General features: G+C 39.3%; 1 protein-coding gene across 1 annotated transcript; it reads right to left on the bottom strand.

The window, feature by feature from the left end:
* Positions 12,383 to 20,590, bottom strand: LOC102168691 (hyaluronidase PH-20). The gene is made up of 3 exons (XM_005679422.3): positions 19,640 to 20,590; positions 18,860 to 18,949; positions 12,383 to 13,072 (listed from the first exon to the last, which is right to left on the bottom strand). Exons 1-3 carry the CDS (start codon positions 20,588 to 20,590, stop codon positions 12,461 to 12,463), a joined length of 1,653 nt encoding a protein of 550 aa, XP_005679479.2. The 3' UTR covers positions 12,383 to 12,460.

Here is a 21,853-nt window from a genome sequence, read left to right on the forward strand (position 1 = left end):
ATTACAGGGTAAACAGATACTGGCTCATTTTAATAACTTTAGCAGGCTTTGGGCTGCATGGAGGAAAACATTCTATTTGATCCTCTTACTGTCCTTACATGCGTGTGTGTGCACGTGCGCATGTGCGTGAGCATGCTTAGTGGCTCAGTCGTGTCTGAGTCTTTGTAATCCTACGGACTGTAGCCCACCAGGCTCCTCTGTCCATGGGGATTCTCCAGAGAAGAATGCTGGAGTGGATTGCTATGTGTTCCTCCAGCTTGGAGTCCTTGGGTCTAAAAATTAAACTGACAAAGGTGGATTAGCAGGAGAAAAGCATACAAATCTATTAATATGTTTTATGGGGCACCATTGCCTTCATCCGGAGAAGGCAATGGCAACCCTCTCCAGTACTCTTGCCTGGCAAGTCCCATGGATGGAGGAGCCTGGTAGGCTGCAGTCCATGGGGTCGCTAAGAGTCGGGTACGACTAAGTGACTTCACTTTCACTTTTCACTTTCATGCATTGGAGAAGGATATGGCAACCCACTCCAGTGTTCTTGCCTGGAGAATCCCAGGGATGGGGGAGCCTGGTGGGCTGCCATCTATGGGGTAGCACAGAGTCGGACATGACTGAAGCGACTTAGCAGCAGCCGCAGTACCTTTATCAAAAATATGAAGACCGAAGAAAACAGTTCAACCTGTGTGGTTAAATTCTAGGCTGGATGAAGAATGGCAGTGGGGGAGAAATACAAGGAGTTAAAAAGAGTATGAGGTAATTGTAGGAAACTGGAGGAAACCGCGCAGCTAGTTGGTTAGGTTCTTTTTGGCATTCTTTGGTCTTCAGAGAAAAATCTGCTTCTTCCCTCCAGGTCCACAGGGCACACCTTTCACATGAGGGTCTTTTGGCCTATTTCAGGAAAGAAAAGTGGAATGGGGAGGGACTTATAGTGTTCTTCCTGCTTCCACTCTTTTCTCAAATTCTTTGAACTTGAAAAAATTCAGAAACCAATGTGCCATAATTTGGGGTTGTGTGTCCTGAACCCCAACAGGGCTAAAGAGGTGCTCTCCAGTTCTCTGGAACCTGGACCTAGGATGATGAAGGCAGAAGAGTATAGCCTCCTGGTATGTGCAGGCCCATAGAGGAGGTAGGACTTGGATTGGTTAGTTTCCATATCAAATTGCATGCTTTTTGCTATTTGTGAGACTTGGCTAGTCCTGGAAAGTGCAGTCCATTCCCTGCCAGAAAGGTGTTTTAAGATGTTAACATCCACAGATGCAGAAAATAAATGACTGTTACTATTATTATTAAACAGGAAGTTAGGAGTAAGATCATTTTCAATATGTACCCCGCAAAAACAAAGAGGAGTGGTGGGGAGCATCTCCAAAGATGAAAATAATTTTAAACGAAGTGTTCCAAAATAAATACCCTCTGGCAAAGTAAACCAAAAATGCATTCAACACAAGGTAGCTAAACAACTGAATTAAAAACATCAAATTTACTTTCAGTCTGTAGTAATTATATTCAATAGTCACTACAACCTTTTTTACGCAACTTTTTATTGAGCACCTATTCTGTGCCAGGAATTGTGCTGTGTCATAGGATCCCAGCATGTGGTTGCGCCTTTGCTAAGCTTATCTAGGAGTGGGTTAGAAAGAACACAGGCTGGAAATCACTTCAAAAGTGCAGCGTGAAGATACATGGCAAGTAAATGTCCTCACAGTCCTCAACTATCTAATCACACCAAACAGTGTATACCTAATAGTCCTCTTCCTCATAGTGGGTCAAACATCTTTGAAAGATCAATTAATTTGCCAACAGCCAATTTATTAAAATTTGAGAAATTCATTTTTTTTACTACTACATTACCAAATAAAGAAATGGAGAAGCTCTATAGAGTCAGCAAAAACAAGACCGGGGCTGACTGTGGCTTGGATCATGAACGCCTTATTGCCAAATTCAGACTGAAATTGAAGAAAGTGGAGAAAACCATTAGACCATTCAGGTATGACCTAAATCAAATCCCTTATGACTATACAGTGGAAGTGAGAAATATATTTAAGTGACTAGATCTGATAGACAGACTGCCTGATGAACTATGGATGAAGGTTCGTGACATTGTACAGGAGACAGGTATCAGGACCATCCACAAGAAAAAGAAATGTAAAAAAGCAAAATAGCTATCTGAGGAGGCCTTACAAATAGCTATGAAAAGAAGAGAAGTGAAAAGCAAAGGAGAAAAGAAAAGATATTCCCATCTGAATGCAGAATTCTAAAGAATAGCAAGGAGAGATTAAAAAAAAAAAGTCTTCCTCAGCTACCAATGCAAAGAAATAGAGGAAAACAATAGAATGGGGAAGACTAGAGATCTCTTCAAGATAATTAGAGATACCAAGGAAATATTTCATGCAAAGATGGGCTCAATAAAGGACAGAAATGGTATGGACCTAACAGAAACAAAAGATATTAAGAAGAGGGGGCAAGAACACACAGAGTTCAGTTCAGTTCAGTCGCTCAGTCATGTCCGACTATTTGCAACCCCATGAATCGCAGTATGCCAGGCCTCCCTGTCCATCACCAACTCCTGGAGTTCACTCAGACTCACGTCCATCAAGTCAGTGATGCCATCCAGCCATCTCATCCTCTGTCATCCCCTTCTCCTCCTGCCCCCAATCCCTCCCAGCATCAGAGTCTTTTCCAATGAGTCAACTCTTTGCATGAGGTGGCCAAAGTACTAGAGTTTCAGCTTCAGCATCATTCCCTCCAAAGAGATCCCAGGGCTGATCTCCTTCAGAATGGACTGGTTGGATCTCCTTGCAGTCCAAGGGACTCTCAGGAGTCTTCTCCAACACCACAATTCAGAACACACAGAAGAACTGTACAAAAAAGATCTTCATGAGCCAGATGATCACGATGATGTGATCATTCACCTGGAGCCAGACATCCTGGACTCTGGAGTCAAGTGGGCCTTAGATAACATCACTACAAACAAAGCTAGTGGAGGTGATGGAATTCCAGTGGAGCTATTTCAAATCCTGAAAGATGATGTTGTGAAAGTGCTGCACTCAATATGCCAGCAAATTTGGAAAACTCAGCAGTGGCCACAGGACTGAAAAAGGTCAGTTTTCATTCTGGTCCCAAAGAAAGGCAATGCCAAAGAATGCTCAAACTACCACACAATTGCACTCATCTCACACACTAGTAAAGCAATGCTCAAAATTCTCCAAGCCAGGCTTCAGCAATATGTGAACCGTGAACTTCCAGATGTTCAAGCTGGTTTTGGAAAAGGCAGAAGAACCAGAGATCAAATTGCCAACATCTGCTGGATCATGGAAAAAGCAAGAGAGTTCTAAGAAAACATTTATTCTGCTTTATTGATTATGCCAAAGCCTTTGACTATGTGGGTAACAATAAACTTTGGCAAATTCTTAGAGATGGGAATACCAGACCATCTGACCCATCTCTTGAGAAACCTGTATGTCAGCCAGGAAACAATAATTAGAACTGGGCATGGAACAACAGACTGGTTCCAAATAGGAAAAGGAGTACATCAAGGCTGTATATCATCACCTGGCTTATTTAACTTCTGTGCAGAGTACATCATGAGAAACGCTGGGCTGGAAGAAGCACAAGAAGAAATCAAGATTGCTGGGAGAAATATCAATGACCTCAGATATGCAGATGACACCACCCTTATGGCAGAAAGGGAAGAAGAACTCAAAAGCCTCTTGATGAAAGTGAGAGAGGAGAGTGAAAAAGTTGACTTAAAGCTCAACATTCAGAAAACGAAGATCATGGTATCTAGTCCCATTAGTTCATGGGAAATAGATGGAGAAAGAGTGGAAACAGTGTCAGACTATTTTTGTGCGGGGCTCCAAAATCACGGCAGATGGTGATTGCAACCATGAACTTAAAAGACACTTACTCCTTGGAAGGAAAATTATCACCAACCTAGACAGCATATTGAAAAGCAGAGACATTACTTTGCCAACAAAGGCCCGTCTAGTCAAGGCTATGGTTTTTCCAGTAGTCATGTATGGTGGTGAGAGTTGGATGGTAAAAAAAAGCTGAGTGCTGAAGAATTGATGCTTTTGAACTGTGGTGTTGGAGAAGACTCTTGAGAATCCCTTGGACTGCAAGGAGATCCAACCAGTCCATCCTAAAGGAGATCAGTTCTGGGTATTCATTGGAAGGACTGTTGTTGAAGCTGAAACTGCAATACTTTGGCCACCTCATGTGAAGAGTTGACTCATTGGAAAAGACCCTACTGCTGGGAAGGATTGAGGGCAGGAGGAGAAGGGGACGACAGAGGATGAGATGGCTGGATGACATCACTGAGTCGACGGACATGGGTTTGGGTAGACTCCTGGAGTTGGTGATGGACAGGGAGGCCTGGCGTGCTGCGATTCATGTCACAAAGAGTCAGACATGACTTAGTGACTGAACTGAACTGAACCAAATAAAGGCTAGTATTTTAGAAATAGTTCTTATTTTACCTCTTTATGCTTTTCTTTTTTTTTTCCTATATATTCCTGTGGGCTGTTTCCTGTTAGTCATGTTTGTGCTTGCATAATATCTGCATAGATTAAGAATCCAACAATTAATTTTCCTAAATGGACATACTGATGCAAAGTTCACTGGCATGAGCTTTTTTAAAAAAATTAAGTATTATTTTTTAAATTTTTCCTGTGCCGGGTCTTTATTGCTTTGCAAGGGTTTTCTCTAGTTGTGGCACATGGGCTTCTCATTGTTGGGGCTTCTCTTGTTGTGGAGTACAAGCTCTAGGCATGTGGGCTTTGGTAGTTGCAGCACACAGAATCAGAAGTCACGGCTTGCAGGCACTAGAGTGCAGACTCAGTAGTTGTGGCACACAGGCTTAACTGCTCGGTAGCATGTGGGATCTTCCCAGACCAGGGATCAAACCTGTGTCTTCTGTATGGGCAGGCGATTCGTACCCACTGCACCACCAGGGAAGTCTTTAAGGGCATTTTTTAACACCACTTTTCATGATTTCATTATTGCTTAGCAAATATCCTTAAATTGTTTTTCAGCATCTCTTAGAAATATCTGTTTAATTCTCATCAGTCAGTCAGTTCAGTCACTCAGTCATGTCTGACTCTTTGCGACCCCATGAACTGCAGCACACCAGGCCTCCCTATACATTACCAACTGCCGGAGTCTACCCAAAGCCACATCCATTGAGTTGATGATGCCATCCAACCATCTCATCCTCTGTTGTCCCCTTCTCCTCCTGCCCTCAATCGTTCCCAGCATCAGGGTCTTTTCAAATGAGTCAGCTCTTCACATCAGGTGGCCAAAGTATTGGAGTTTCAGCTTCAACATCAGTCCTTCCAATGAACACCCAGGACTGATCTCTTTTAGGATGGACTGGTTGGATCTCCTTGCAGCCCAAGGGACTCTCAAGAGTCTTCTCCAACACCACAGTTCAAAAGCATCAATTCTTCGGTGCTCAGCTTTCTTTTAGAGTGCAACTCTCACATCCATACATGACTACTGGAAAAACCATAGCCTTGACTAGATGGACCTTTGTTGACAAAGTATTGTCTCTGCTTTTTAATATTCTGTCTAGGTTGGTCATAATTTTCCTTCCAAGGAGTAAGCGTCTTTTAATTTCATGGCTGCAATCACTATCTGCAGTGATTTTGGAGCCCCCAAAAATAAAATCTCTCACTGTTTCCACTGTTTCCCCATCTATTTGCCATGAAGTAATGGGACCAGAAGCCATGATCTTAGTTTTCTGAATGTTGAGCTTTAAGCCAACTTTTTCACTCTCCTCTTTCACTTTCATCAAGAGGCTCTTTAGTTCTTCTTCACTTTCTGCCATAAGGGTAGTGTCATCTGCATATCTGAGGTTATTGATATTTCTCCTGGAAATCTTGATTCCAGCTTGTGCTTCCTCCAGCCCATCATTTCTCATGATGTACTCTGCATAGAAGTTAAATAAGCAGGGTGACAATATACAGCCTTGACGTACTCCTCTTCCTATTTGGAACCAGTTTGTTGTTCCACGTCCAGTTGACTGTTGCTTCCTGACCTGCATACAGGTTTCTCAAGAGGCAGGTCAGGCGGTCTGGTATTCCCATCTCCTTCAGAATTTTCCACCATTTTTTAATAATATTGAATATATGCAAAGAACTGACTCATTAGCAGAGATTCTGATGCTGGGAAACATTGAAGGCAGAAGGAGAAAGGGCAACAGAGGATGAGATGGTTGGATGGCATCACTAACACAATGAACATGAGCTTGAGCATGTTCTGGGAGTTGGAGATAGACAAGCAAGCCTGGCATGCTTCAGTCCATGGCGTGCTAGAGAGTCAGACACAACTGAGACTGAACTGAACTGAATGCAATAAATCCAGTGGTCTACTATATGTTATTCTCCTTTCAAATTCACTTACAGAAATAAAGGCATATGTTTTCTCTAATAACTTTGGGACTGAGCCTTCTCCTGGTAAAGAGACAGGTTTTGTATGCTACTGAAAGTTTAACAATGTTATCTATATCTAACAAATTAATTCCCTATCTTTTAAAACTAAATTACTCAGGTCCTTTAGTGAGTGCATGTGTATCTGCCGAGTTGCTTCAGTTGTGTCTAAGTCTTTGCAGCCCTGTAAACCATAGCCCACCAGGCTCCTCTGCCCATGATTCTCCAGGCAAGAATACTGTGCCCTTCTCCAGGGGATCTTCCCAGCCCAAGGATTGAATCTACATCTCTTATGTCTCTTGCATTGGCAGATGAATTCTTTACCACTAGCACCACCTGGGAAGCCCCAGTTCCATCTAGTACTCTCTGTTAATTCAGAGTTAAATTGAAGAAAGTAGGGGAAACCACTAGATCATTCAGGGATGATCTAAATCAAATCCCTTACAATTATACAGTGGAAGCGACAAAGAGATTCAAGGGATTATATCTGATAGAGTGCCTGAAGAACTATGGACAGAGGTTCATGACATTGTACTGGAGATAGGAATCAAGACGATCCTCAAGGGAAAAAAAAATGCAAAAAGGAAAAATGGTTGTCTGGTGAGGCCTTACAAATAGCTGAGAAAAGTAGAGAAGCTAAAGCCAAAGGAGAAAAAGAAATACATACCCATTTGAATGCAGAGCTCCAAAGAATAGCAAGGAGGTAAGAGTCTTCTTCAGTGATCAATGAAAAGAAATAGAGAAAATCAACAGAATGGGAAAGACTAGAGATATTTTTAAGAAAATTAGAGATACCAAGGGAACGTTTCATGCAAAGATAGGCTTGATAAAGGACAGAAATGGTATGGACCTAACAGAAACAGAAGATATTAAGAAGAGGTGGCAAGCATACACAGAAGAACTATACAAAAAAGATCTTCATGACCCAGATAACCACGATGGTGTGATCACTCACCTAGAGCCAGACATCCTGGAATGCGAAGACAAGTGGGCCTTAGGAAGCATCACTATGACTAAAGCTAGTGAAGGTGATGGAATTCCAGTTGAGCTATTTCAAATCCTAAAAGATGATGCTGTGAAAGTGCTGCACGCAATATGCCAGCAAATTTGGAAAACTCAGCAGTGGCCACAGAACTGGAGAAGGTCAGTTTTCCTTTCAGTCCCAAAGAAAGGCAATGCCAAAGAATGTTCACTACTACCACACAATTGCATTCATCTCACATGCTAGCAAAATAATACTCAAAATTCTCCAAGCGAGGCTTCAACAATACGTGAACTGTGAACTGCCAGATATTCAAGTTGCATATAGAAAAGGCAGAGGAACCAGAGATCAAACTGCCAACATCCACTGGATCATCTAAAAAGCAAGAGAGTTTCCCAAACACATCTGTTTCTGCTTTATTGACTATGCCAAAGCCTTTGACTGTGTGAATCACAATAAACTGTGGAAAATTCTCAAAGAAATGGGAATACCAGACCATCTGACCTGCCTTTTGAGAAATCTGTATGCAGGTTAGGAAGCAACAGTTAGAACTGGACATGGAACAACAGACTGGTTCCAAATAGGAAAAGGAGTATGTCAAGGCTGTATACTGATACCCTGCTTATTTAACTTATATGCAGAGTACATCATGAGAAACGCTGGGCTGGAGGAAACACAAGCTGGAATCAAGATTTCCAGGAGAAATATAAATAACCTCAGATATGCAGATGACACTACTCTTATGGCAGAAAGTGAAGAAGAACTAAAGAGCCTCTTGATGAAAGTGAAAGAGGAGAGTGAAAAAGTTGGCTTAAAGCTCAACATTCAGAAAACTAAGATCATGGCATCTGGTCCCATCACTTCATGGCAAATAGATGGGGAAACAGTGGAAACAGTGTCACACTTTATTTTGGGGGGCTCCAAAATCACTGCAGATGGTGACTGCAGCCATGAAATAAAAGATGCTTGCTCCTTGAAAGAAAATCTATGACCAACCTAAACAGCATTTTAAAAAGTAAAGATATTACTTTGCCAACAAATTTCCATCTAGTCAAAGCTATGGTTTTTCCACTAATCATGTATGGATGTGAGAGGCAGACTATAAAGAAAGCTGAGCACAGAAGAATTGATGCTTTTAAACTGTGATGTTGGAGAAGACTCTTGAGAGTCCTTTGGACTGCAAGGAAATCCAACCAGTCAACCCTAAAAGAAATCAGTCCTGGGTGTTCCTTGGAAGGACTGATGCTGAAGCTGAAACTCCAGTATTTTGGCCACCTGATGTGAAGAGCTGATTCATTGGAAAAGACACAGATGCTGGGAAAGATTGAAGGCAGGAGCAGAAAGGGATGACAGAGGATGAGATGGTTGGATGGCATCACCGACACGATGGACATGAGTTTGAGTAGAACTGGTGATAAACAGGGAAGCCTGGTGTGCTGCAGTCCATGGGGTCACAAAGTGTTGGACATGATAGAGCAACTGAACTGAACTAAACTGTAGTTAGATGAACCTGTGTTCTTATAGCACTTCAATTTTTATACTTTATGCATATCACAGACTCTATGGACAAGTTCTGTTTACATGCCTAGCATCACCATCAGTGTGCAAGTTCATGAAGAGCAGGGATACTGTTTTATTTTCTTTGTATCTCAGACACAAATATGATCCCTGGCAAAAATTCTGGATCAAAATGGAAACAACTTTGCTTCAATGAACCTAACCATATACAAAGTGGTGTATTATACAAAATATTCCTGCCAAGTGTCTTTTTCTATTTAGTAGCCTCTTTTTTCCACGGGGTTCATGGCAAAGTTTGCCATGATAAAAGTCTATTGTTTCGACACTCCATCCAACAACAGTAATACAGGCATCTTCTGTAACCATTAAAAACATATCTATCCCTTTCCCAAAGACTTTCAGTGTGCCATTCCTTATTTATTTATTTATTTGGCTGCATTACACCTTAGTTGTGATGCATGGGCTTCTCTAGGAGTGGCTTGTGAGCTCTAGAGCACTCAAGCTCAGTAGTTGTGATGCACAGGTTTAGTTGGTTACCCTGAGGCTTGAGAGATCTTAATTCTGGGACCAGTGGTCAAACCACATCCCCTGAATTGGAAGGCCACTTCTTAGCCACTGGATCACCAGGGAAGTCCTTACTGTGTTATTTCTAAGGCTAAATTTCTTTTTGTGTATTATATGAGCCAATCCTCTCAAGAACCCTAAAAAATATGTATCAGTGCCATTTTATTAGAAGAGAAGCTGAGCCAGGTTAAGTTTCTCAGGCTTGTAAGCTAGTAAATGTTGGAAGTTGGGATTTGCCTTTGTAACTGTCCAATTCCAAAATCTATTCCTTTTCCAATTCACCTTACTATCTCCATTCTATCACCTAACAGTCATTTATGCATTCTAAGGAAAAGAGTTCAACTGTAGCATCCTTTCCAGATCACTATAAAATTGTCTCTTTTTGTGGCTTTGTCAGTAGAAGCATAATTGGAACAAAGACTGAAGGACAGAACTAAGGAAAAGGGCAGCATTAGTTCGAGAGGATCCCTTCTGTCATGACAGCTCCTACACTTAAAATTTCTCCCCATTGTCTTTTATTTGTTCAACAAATATTTAGTGGGCACCTACTAAGTCTCAGAGGCTATCCATTACATTGTGAATACAGCAGCAAGAAAAACAAACACCTGTCCTTATGATGTTTACTTTATAGGAAGGTGATGGGAAGCAAAAAGAGAGAAATTTTTGTGTGATAACTGTGCATGGGGAAAATGGGGCAGGTCAAGCAGTTTGGCAGCATCTTCCTTGCAAGGCCCAAACTTTTTGATGTGGTTTACAGCAGCCTTCACCACGTGGCCGTCTATTGAATACAACTCTGATCATCACAATCAGTGTTCTGTTCTAATAAGGTTTCTTCTATCTCATATCTCCGGATGCACTAATTGCTACTCAGCCTTCAAGGTAATGGACACTTCATATCTCTCATGGTGTCTTTGAAATCCTTCTCTGACACCCTCAGGCTCTTGTTTGTATACAAGAGCATGCTAAACTATAGCTCTTCTCACACATTTTGCTGTAAGTTTCCACTTTCAATGTCTGTCTTTTTCAAATATACAACAAGCTCACAGATAGCAAGAAGCATGCTGCTTCACCTTGAACCTGCTTAATATTTAGCCTAACAGAGAAGAAACATTCAGCAATGGCTATATGAAGGGTGTGAATAACTGCTTAGATGAAACAAGGCATTTTAGGTACACAAGATTGTCAAATTTGATATCAAGAATTAAAATTAGAATAATTTATATGTGAACTTTGAAGACAGTAAACTGTGTACAAAAGTTAACAGGATAATTTGTAAAGTTTATCTTTCTATAAAACACAATTCATGGGGATGACCCAGAGAGATGTTGTGGGGAGGGAGGTGGGAAGGGGGTTCATGTTTGGGAACGCATGTAAGAATTAAAGATTTTAAAATTTAAAAAATAAAAAATAAAATTAAAGAAAAACACACAATTCAAACAAATTATCAAGATCAAATAGCTAAAAAAAAACATAGTTCTATGCTGACATAGACTAGTGCACTTTGGATATTACTTAAAAAAATATGATGTTGAGCTTTAATATTTTTGGTATTTTATTGCAAATTACCAGTAAAGACATTCATTTGCAGTAAATTGACATTATTCAAACTTTTACTTTCTGCAGAAGAACACAGTATCTCCAAGTATCATAGGCCTTATAATCAGTCTCTGATAGAACCAAGAATATAACAGACATCTCTCAGTATGTATTCATCACACTATGTGAAATGTTTGCTATACTTTTGGAAATTATGAGTTAGGAGATGACAGATATTTCATTATAGCAAAAGAAGAGATTTTCAGAGAATGACAAATCATGTAGAAAGTTTGTAATAGTTTTTATCATTCTGCTTATTGTTTAACAAGTGGAGAGGATGAGAATGATTTGGAGGGCTCCAAAACTTTATGAGTAAATCACGAATGGGCAGTTCCTAATTAAGAAACAACACCAGACTTGCAATTTAAAATGCTAGGGCTAAAAGAATTTAGCAGATCATTTTGTTCAGTAGTTCTTAATTTTGAGCATTGTTATGATAGGTTCCTTTGAAATTCTCTAGAAAGCAGTCAACTCTCTTCTCATAAATTTGACATCCTATTTATTTAATTTTTAAATAAATGCAAACTAATGCCAGTACTTTGGCCACCTCATGCGAAGAGTTGACTCATTGGAAAGGACTTTGATGCTGGGAGGGATTAGGGGCAGGAGAAGAGGGGGAAAACAGAGGATGGGATGGCTGGATGGCATCACTGACTCGATAGACATGAGTTTGAGTGAACTCCGGGAGTTGGTGATGGACAGGGAGGCCTGGCGTGCTGCAATTCATGGGGTCGCAAAGAGTCGGACACGACTGAGCGGCTTAACTGAACTGAACTGAACTGAACTTGGCAATTTTAAAAAATGGGTATCATCTTACAAAGAAAATTCTATGCTATCTTAATTATCAAGAGGCTACTTTGACTTTCAAAAGTAAAATGTAGCATCAATGCATTTAGTAATAACACTGCCCTATGATTTTGAATATAAAAGATGCTGATCACAATTCTTTATCAATCAGTACTAACTTCAAGTTAAATTTGATCATGAAAATGCAATCTTTGCTCAAAAAATTAAAATACTATCTTGGCCATGAGTTTTTATTCACATTTCAAATGTAAAACTTCAAATATATAGGTATCATCATTTGCCTAAAAATCATTGCTGCTACTGCTGCTACTGCTGCTGCTGCTGCTGCTAAGTCGCTTCAGTCGTGTCCAACTCTGTGCGACCCCATAGACAGCAGCCCACCAGGCTCTGCCGTCCCTGGGATTCTCTAGGCAAGAATACTGGAGTGGGTTGCGATTTCCTTCTCCAATGCGTGACAGTGAGAAGTGAAAGGGAAGTCACTCAGTTGTGAAGTTATAAACTATTATAATGCAAAAAAAATCAAAACATAAAACATACAGATAGGAAACCTAATAATCACTGAATTTATATTTTAATAGTTTGTTTCATTTTTAATGTTTTGAATGTATAACTGACGGAATGTATTTTTCCAGTCAACACTCTTATGGCCCCTTTGGATGGTGTTGGAGAGGGCTTCCTCTGAAAGCCTGATTTTGAGGGACACATGATCTTTCCCAGGAACACGTGCAGACACTTTGGCAGTTGGTGTGGAGGATGAGACAGGGCTAAAAGTGGTAGAAGATATCTCTTTCTGGCTAGAAGAGTGCTCACTGTAGTCTGAGTTTAGAGAAGCTTTTATACAAATATCTTCAGCAAAACATACATTAATAGTACGAATGTTTTTTATATCTCTTTTTTTACAGTGGATGTTGGCATAACAACTGCAATAAAAACTTTCAGAAAATTGTAGCAGGTCTTCAAGTGTGGGTTTCCCATGTATGGTGTATTTTCCACGTCTCTGTCTTTGAATAGCAAAATTCATTGGGTTCAGGTGAAGATATTCCGTTGAATTCCAGTCTTTCCTTCTACACACTCCTTTCTCGTGGCAAAATACTTGGCTACACATTTTGGCTGCTAGAGTGACGTTGATTATATAAGGATTCAGTATAGTATTCAAGTAATTGTCCAGGTTCATGCAAGATTGCTGTAAAACCGTAAGAAGGTCAGATTGTTAAGATCCAAGTGAGTTCATATGTGAATTAATTCACTATCTTAAGCAATTTTTTTCATGGAATTCTCAAGGCAAGAATACTGGCATGGGTTGCCATTTCCTCCTCCAGGGGATCTTCCCAACCCAGGAATTGAACCCAGGTCTCCTGCATTACAGGCAAATACCCTATCATCTGAGCCACCAGGGAAGGCCAAACAATTTCTAAAGAAGCATACACATAAAAACCAGACTCAGTAAGAGTAGGAAATGTTTTTATCTTGCTTTACTTTAATAAGCCAAACAATTCCAACTGTTCTTTGTAACATTTGTAAGTTTCACATGCTATTTCATGTCACTAAATAATTAACCAGTTGAAGTTTAATATACCCAGCCTTGGGCTTCCTCACTAATTCCTACACTAACAGGGGTGGAAGTGTGGGTGGAGGGATTACAGCATGGGGTCTGGAGTCCTTCTGCCCAGTTTGGAGTCACAGATCCATGAATAGCTAGCTGTGTGAGCTTGGGAATCCCTTAACCTTTCTTAGTTTCCTTTCTGAGTGACCTTGTAGAAAGTAATTAAGCTGGCTATGACTCAGCTTCATCATTGCAAAATACAGATAATTATAACACTTACCTCATAGAGTTTTTGTGAAGATGAAAGGATGCAATGTATGTAAAATGGCTAAGCACAGAGCCCAGGATATCATTGATTACCTCTCAAAGTATGAACACTATAAAGTACAAATAAATGTGATAAATATCACATTTGTCAGACATGTTTGGGCATTGTGAAGAGTGGTTTCTAAACTGCTAGCTCAAAACAACTAAACAGGTTCAACTGAGTTTTTTGTTGTTAGTAGCTAAATTGTGTTCCATTGTTTGTGACCACATGAACTGTAGCCCTCCAGGTTCCTCTGACAACAGGATTTTCCAAACAAGAATAATGGAGTGGGTTGCCATTCCCTTCTCCAAGGGATCTTCCCAACCCAGGTATCAAACACATGTCTCCCATGTCTCCTGCATTACAGGCAGATTCTTTACCACTTAGCTAACAAGGAAGCTGTCAACTGAGTATATATTAAGTGTTATGTATATTGTCGCCCTTCTTATTTAACTTCTATGCAGAGTACATCATGAGAAATGCTGGACTGGAAGAAACACAAGCTGGAATCAAGATTGCCAGGAGGAATATCAATAACCTCATATATACAGATGACACCATCCTTATGGTAGAAAGTGAAGAGGAGCTAAAAAGCCTCTTGATGAAAGTAAAAGAGGAGAGCGAAAAAGTTGGTTTAAAGCTCAACATTCAGAAAATGAAGATCATGGTATCCAGTCCCATCACTGGGGAAATAGTGGAACAGTGTCAGACTTTATATTTTTTGGCTCCAAAATCACTGCAGATGGTGACTGCAGCCATGAAATTAAAAGACGCTTACTCCTTGGAAGAAAAGTTATGACCAACCTAGACAGCATATTCAAAAGCAGAGACATTACTTTGCCGACTAAGGTCCGTCTAGTCAAGGCTATGGTTTTTCCAGTAGTCATGTATGGATGTGAGAGTTGGACTGTGAAGAAGGCTGAGCGCCGAAGAATTGATGCTTTTGAACTGTGGTGTTGGAGAAGATTCTTGAGAGTCCCTTGGACTGCAAGGAGATCCAACCAGTCCATTCTGAAGGAGATCAACCTTGGGATTTCTTTGGAAGGAATGATGCTAAAGCTGAAGCTCCAGTACTTTGGCCACCTCATGCGAAGAGTTGACTCATTGGAAAAGACTTTGATGCTGGGAGGGATTGGGGGCAGGAGAAGAAGGGGACGACAGAAGATGAGTTGGCTGAATAGCATCACTGACTCAATGGACGTGAGTCTGAGTGAACTCTGGGAGTTGGTGATGGACAGGGAGGCCAGGCGTGCTGTGATTCATGGGGTCGCAAAGAGTTGGACACGACTGAGCAACTGAACTGAACTGAACTGATGTATAATTCAAGTATGGTTGAACCATGACAGGTCTTTTGCAGATATACTTATTTGGTGGAGTATGAGTCACTAAAATGATTCATCTTGAAACTGATATTTTCTAAAACTGGAAACCTGTCCTTTTCAAAACATGGAAGGTAGTTTCTTTCTTTCATGATCAACAGTTCCATTGAGTGAATTGTTCGTGCTCATCCTTCATTAGATCAAAGGAAGTTTTTGTTTGTGGTAGGTTGGCAGGCAAGTTGAGGAACCTTGGCAGCTTCCACTTGAATCTATATCTTGTTACCTTCTTGAAATAATGCCATCAATGGTAGGCAGAATAAGAGCCTTCCAAGAGTATTCATTCTCCAGTTCTATGGAACCTGTGGCTGTTTTACTTTACATGGTGAAAGGGGCTTTCCAGATATGATTAAGGTTGTGGGTCTTGAGATGGGGAGAGTCTACAGCCAAATCACCCTGAACGTGACTGATCTCGTCTGATCTTGGAAGCTGAGCAGGGTCGGGCATGGTTAGTACTTAGACAGGAGGAGATGGGAGAATATCCTAAACCATCTGAAGGGCTCAATCTAACCACGAGTCCTTAAAAATGTAGAAACTTTTTAGATTTGGATTTTTAAAATGAGCCAGGAGAAGGAGGACAAATGGAAAGGTAAGGGACACTCAATCTGGCATTTCCGATTTTAAATGTAGATTGAGAAGACAGAAAACTAAAGAATACAGTGACCTTTAGAAGCTGGAAATAGCCGTAACCATAGCCAGTCAGAAAATAAAGATCCTGATGCTACAAACATGAGGAAATGAATTCTGCCAGCAACCCAAACAAGCAAATGAAGGTCTTTCCATAGAAAGGAACATAATCCTGCTGATATCTTGACTTTAGTGTATTAAGGTCCATGTTGGACTTCTGAAGTACCGAATTGTAAGAGAATAATTTTCTGCTGTTTAAACCACTGTTTGTTGTTATTTTTATGGCAGCAATAGAAAATCTCTTCTTAATTCTCCAGTAGCTTTACATAGCGTTTAGACTACAATTCACTTGTATACTGCCTGCTGGGGTGAAACCCCTCCTTCCTCTTGTACAACCCCCTTCACCCACTTGGCCTTGTTGTTTCACAGGTGCAGCAGGTACTAGTTGTTTCTCAAGTGTGGCAGGTCCATTTCAAACTGCACTTACTGTCCCCTCTGTCTGGAATTCTCTTTCCCCTCATTTTTAACATAGCTGACTACATCTTGTCATTCAGATTGCAGTTTTAATTAGATAAGATCCTTCTCAGACACCTTTCTTGTCCAGTTTCTCACAACTATTTCAATTTTCTGCATAGAACTTATCACATAAAATATTTTTGCTGTTTTGTATTGCTTCTATTCCTCCAAGCTTCACAAAGGCAGGGACTTTATCAGTATTATTCAACATAGTATCACCAGTGTCAAGAATATATAAGAATTTATTCCAAGATCAGATGATATTGCAGTTAGGTACAGAGACAAGAACTAGACAAAAAGAGGAGAAAAAGAATTAGAATGTTGGAGAATCATTAGCCTACTCAAGATGTAGTCTTTGGAAAGATCTAAACCTGGCTCTCTAAGAGAAGAAAATCTATTTTATAGCATTTCTCAAGACCCATGGTGTAAATACTCCTACCATGGCCCATTTTAAGCTACCAACCTGACACCACTGAGTGCAGAATTAGGAATCAGGTACCCCACCATTACACTGTATGGAAGTATGGTGTGAATTACACATCACTATATAATACCATTTCCAGTTATACAGGTACAATAGATGTAAATAACCCTAAAAGTATAAATAATAGGAAAATAAATAATTGATGCATTTTTAGTATTTATTACTTTTGTTTTTAACATAATTTTATTCTAAGCTTTCATAATTTAAAGTTTAATAATGATTGTGTTTAACAAACAGTTCACAAAATTTCTGAATATTTATCAGGTCTCATGAATTGGGACCAGGAGAAGCTGGCCCAGTCACAGCATTGGATCTACTAAGATGGAATGGAAGGAATGGTTTGCCTACATTCAATAGCCATTGTTTTAAGTCAATTCCAGTCATTGCAAGTAAACCTACAATTACCAGTTTCTCAAGTTGTCAGTGAATCAGAGGAAACACAAGCAATCCATGATTCTGTTGATTTCCAATGACATAGGAAAAAGCAAGGTAATGCCAGAATTAACATTCAAAATGATAAACTTGGAAAAGTAGCAGATATGTGCAGCATAAAGTCCATGGGGAACAATTTCAAGGCAGTGTTATTTCTATCCAGTAGAAAATCATCATATTAAAACTGAAGGACTGTCCCTGTGTAAATAATACTGGAGGTGATTTGAGAGTCATAGTAGAAGAGTGTGAAGCTAAGATTAAAGTGCAATTAAAAACAAAACAAATGTGACAATTAAATAGTTTGCCATGCCATCCTACTAATTGGAGAGTGCCTCATTTATTCCTCATCAAAGTTCTTAATTTTAAAAAGAAGGAGTTCTTAATCTTTAAAAAAAGGAAGTAGTATAGGGAATTTATAAATTGTTCCATCATTGAATTATTAGGGTCCTTGAGAAAGAGGTTTATAGATTTGAGAAAACAACTAATAAAAGTTAGGAATATTCTTAGGAGAATTATAATTCTTAAATAATTTTCTGACTTAAAAGATTTTGCAAAAGGGACATATACCTTTATCTGAACTTAGTTTCCATTACTTCCCTTAATTGGTGATCAAACCAGAGACAGTAGAATCTACCAAATGGGTTTGTGGGCTCAGATAACCTTGAAAGAATTTCACAAAGCCAAATATCTTTGTAAAGGAAGGGAAAATATGGCTAGTCTATCTGAAGGACAAGATATCAAAAGATATCTTCTGGTCTTCAGAGTATAACGTTTGTTCTCTGCACATCCTAGGATAAAACCTCTGGGCCAAGAGCTTTATTAGACACCATGGCACCTGCATCACTAGTATTCCCACACTGATTAGAGAAGTAAGAGTTTGGCTCCAACTCAGCAGTGCCCATGTAACTGCTCTACTCATGCTTTGAGTCAAGAATATTGAAGAGGTGAAAGATTAAAACCTGACACAGAAAATTGGTTTAAAAAAGATGAAAATAGAGGAAGAGAGAAAAGGATTCGGTTGTGATAGTTAAAATGTATTACGAGAAAAGTAATACAATTCATTATAGATAGAACAAAATAAACATTTTTCCTAATAAAACATTTTTTACTGAAGATTTCACTTAAAATAGACTCTATTAAATATAATGTGTGGAAAATAAAGAAGGATTCCTTTCCCTCCCCCTTAGGGAAGCTTTGAACAATTCAATAAAATTTTCAGAAACTAACTAACTCCTAGCTTCCCCCCACTAGTTGCTGGCCCATGAAATAAACTGTCATTTAATGACTAAATAAATGAATAAGTGCTCAATAAACAGTAATTGGATGAACGGAAGCATGAGGGAATGCATATGGGCTAGTTGAGCTCTTCTGAGAAACAACACAACATGATATAGTAGAAAAAACCAAAACCACATAAGGAAATCAAGACTGTAGTCCTGTTTTTGCTACTTCTTAGTCATGTAGCCTAGGCATTTTCAATTTATCTCATCAAACTTCTGTTTCTTCACTGGAAAACAGCCTTACAATACAACCACACAAATGATAGTTTGATTTAGCCACTATTAATTGAGCACCTACTACTTTGTGCCAAAGATCATGTTTATTTTATTATTCAGTCCCACAGAAACCCTGAAAAACATTAAAACCAAAAATATTTTCATCTATTTCCTACCATTTCAACTTACCCTAGTTAGGCTTAAGTTGAAGCTTCCCCACATTATAATTCCAGAAGCACCTAGAGCAATGCTCTCACCAATTGTATTCACAAGGTCATCCTGGCAAAGGTGAAGAGTTAACAGGGAGGAATAAAGTGAAATGTTATATGTTGGATGGTAACACCAAAGCCAAGAATGCTGATCCTACAAAAATTATGTAAATATTTCTCCACTATTCATTTCTATCTTTTAAGCCACCACTGTCTTACTATAACAAAAATTCAGATTTTCTGCTATTATTTAATTACTCTGACAAGAGAGCAGGTCTGTAAAATAAAAAATAAAAAGAACTGAATTAATACATTATCTATATTATGAAATCCTCCATGGTTGCGAAGACATTATATGATTACATTAAAATGAAATATAGTCTTATTTATTTTACATCCATATAATGGGGCAGAACTACCTGAGTGCATATTCCTAAAGGTTGAAAAGCGAACGAGAACGTGTTAATGGCTTAGTTGTGTCTGACTCTTTGAGACCTCATGGACAGAGGAGCCTGGCAGGCTACAGTCCATGGGATACTCCAGGCAAGAATACTTAAGTGGATTGCCATTCCCTTCTCTGGATCAGGGATCAAACTTGGGTCTCCTGCATTGCAGGCAGATTCTTTATTGTTTGCGCCACCAGGGAAGCTTAAAGGTTATTAAACCTAAATTTCACTCCTTTCAAAAATGATGTTCAGTTCCACTAAATGCCACTAAATGTGGACAATATTCCATAGCCTTCTCTCCTTGATTTTCTTACCTGAGAAAGGAATTTCGAAGACTTATCAGTAAAAACTGGACGAGTGTATACAAAAACCGGAAGTGGACTTTTAACACTGGCAATTTTAGACATCCGAATGGCTTCCTGAACACGATTACGAACAAAGAGGGCAGCTTGTGGAGACGATTTTAGCTTGGTATTCAAATAAATAGAGGGGTAAAGGGCAGTGCTTTCCTTCCACAACCAGTTGAGTGCATCATTTCTTCTTTTCTCTACATCAAAGCAACTTCCATTGTAACTAGGTTGGTTATAACGATGATTGTAACAATCAGGAAAAAGATAATAACCCCATAAGCGTTTTGGCCGAAGTAACTTTCCCAATTTTAAAGTCTCTTGCATGAAGCTCTTTGCTGCCTTTTCAAAATCCGCTTTCGCTCTCTTGGCAGCCTCTTCCAAACGAAGATGTGTATTTTGCTGCAGAACCAACTTAATAGACTCATCCTTGTAAACATGTTTAGGTTTCCAGTTTCTTGCCCAGGTAGGCCTCCAGTTTTCCCAGTCAATGACTGCCAAGCCCACGTTGTTGATTGGCATGTAATAGGTAATGTCTTTTTCAGCTTTGTCCAAATGTTTTTTTAAGGAACCCACCTGAGGGATTCCACCATTCTTATGGACACCTGTTCTTTCATTTATGTGAGGATAGTAGCCAAGCTTATCAGCATAAAATAATGTAATAAGTTGTCCTGTAACATCTTTTTGGGGGGTTCCTACTAAAGAGAAGAGGCTCAGATCTGGAGGCATGTCAAATATTTTACCACAACGGTCAGTTGGGGCATTCCAGGCCCACAGGAAAGGAATATTTGGAATGAGAGGGGGTGCTGTAAAGTCCAAAGCCAAACAACATGGAATCAGAAGGAAGGTGAACACTGCCTGGGGTGCTCCATCGGATCCAACAAAGTTCTTAAAAGAGATATACTGGTGCCTTAGCATTCCTACCGCAAAGAGTAAAGATTTGAAAAGCACTCTTTTTCTTCTACACACTTTGGTTTATCGAATATTTGATGTAAGAAATAAACACAGAAGAGAAAGTATGGAATGAAGCCACTTTGATGGATTAAAATGTATAATGATGATATGAATTTAAATATTATTCTTCTTGCTTCTTGTTTTAGCAATGTTTTGCAAGTTGCTTCATCTGTAACTGAAAAAAGAAAAAAAGAAATGTAGAATATATTGTTATACTCATTTCTGCATAAGAGACTGTAAGCTTTACCAAGTTCTCAACTTCAAGTGCAGGGAATTTAATTCAATGTTTGAAAATGGAAGACTCCTGTGTTTGAATCCATAAAATCATTTTCTCTTATGCATGATACAAAACCTATAATAGCTAACAATTTTCTCATCTTTCCAATCATTATTGAATCTACAGAGAAGTGAATGAAGCTATTTTTCCTTGTGCTTTCCTAGTTGTGAAGAATGCTATATCAAGCAATGCCTTAGCAAAAGACTGTTAAGTAAAAATAAATTCCAATTTGAGCCTCTTAAGCTTGTTTGTTACTTCCTGAAAGACCACTTTATAGTGGTCTGCCAAAAAAAGTGAAAACAACCTCAGAGAATTTTTAGGTTATATATACATATATTTGCTTTTTAAGGGAGGAGCAGGCAAAAATCACTTCTACCAGAGGTAATAACTCTAAAGATTGCTTGAAACTATTAAATCAAACAAAACCTCCCACTGAAGGGTAAGCTGAAGTGCTATTTAGAATGATGCTCCATCATATGTCAAAGAAAGTGAAAGTAAAGTCCCTCAGTCCCATGCTCCTCCATCCATGGGATTTTCCAGGCAAGAGTACTGGAGTGAGTTGCCATTTTCTTCTCCAGGGGATCTTCCCAACAAAGGGATCAAACCCAGGTCTCCCACGTTGCAGGCAGACGCTTTTCCATCTGAGTCACCAGGAAAGCTCACTCTACTATATGTCAAAGTAATGTCCAATCATGTTTACAGTTGATAAAATATCTTATGAGATTATATCTTCCGCTGAAAGGACTGGTTCTGGTCTTGCTTAATAAAAGCAACATATGAACTTTATTATTTTATAGCCTTTGATAATTGAGATTGTAGTGTCATTCTTATTGTCACAATATGAAATGTTAGGGTATATTTTGTGGTAAAATAAAATAGTCAAGGATAAGAAATTAAGCTATGTGTTATTTAACACTTGGTATCTGCAAAAATTACCTATAAGAAGGCAT

Source organism: Capra hircus, chromosome 4 (genome assembly GCF_001704415.2).
Source record: "Capra hircus breed San Clemente chromosome 4, ASM170441v1, whole genome shotgun sequence".
NCBI classification, from domain to species: domain Eukaryota; kingdom Metazoa; phylum Chordata; class Mammalia; order Artiodactyla; family Bovidae; genus Capra; species Capra hircus.

Coding starts and splice junctions, on each gene's coding strand:
- LOC102168691 (XM_005679422.3), bottom strand. CDS start 20,590: ATGCTAAGGCACCAGTATATCTCTTTTAAGAACTTTGTTGGATCCGAT. Junction 18,950..19,639: donor CTTCGAAATTCCTTTCTCAG/GTAAGAAAATCA, acceptor CACCTTTGCCAG/GATGACCTTGTGAATACAAT. Junction 13,073..18,859: donor TCAACTTAAGCCTAACTAGG/GTAAGTTGAAAT, acceptor ACGGTTTTACAG/CAATCTTGCATGAACCTGGA.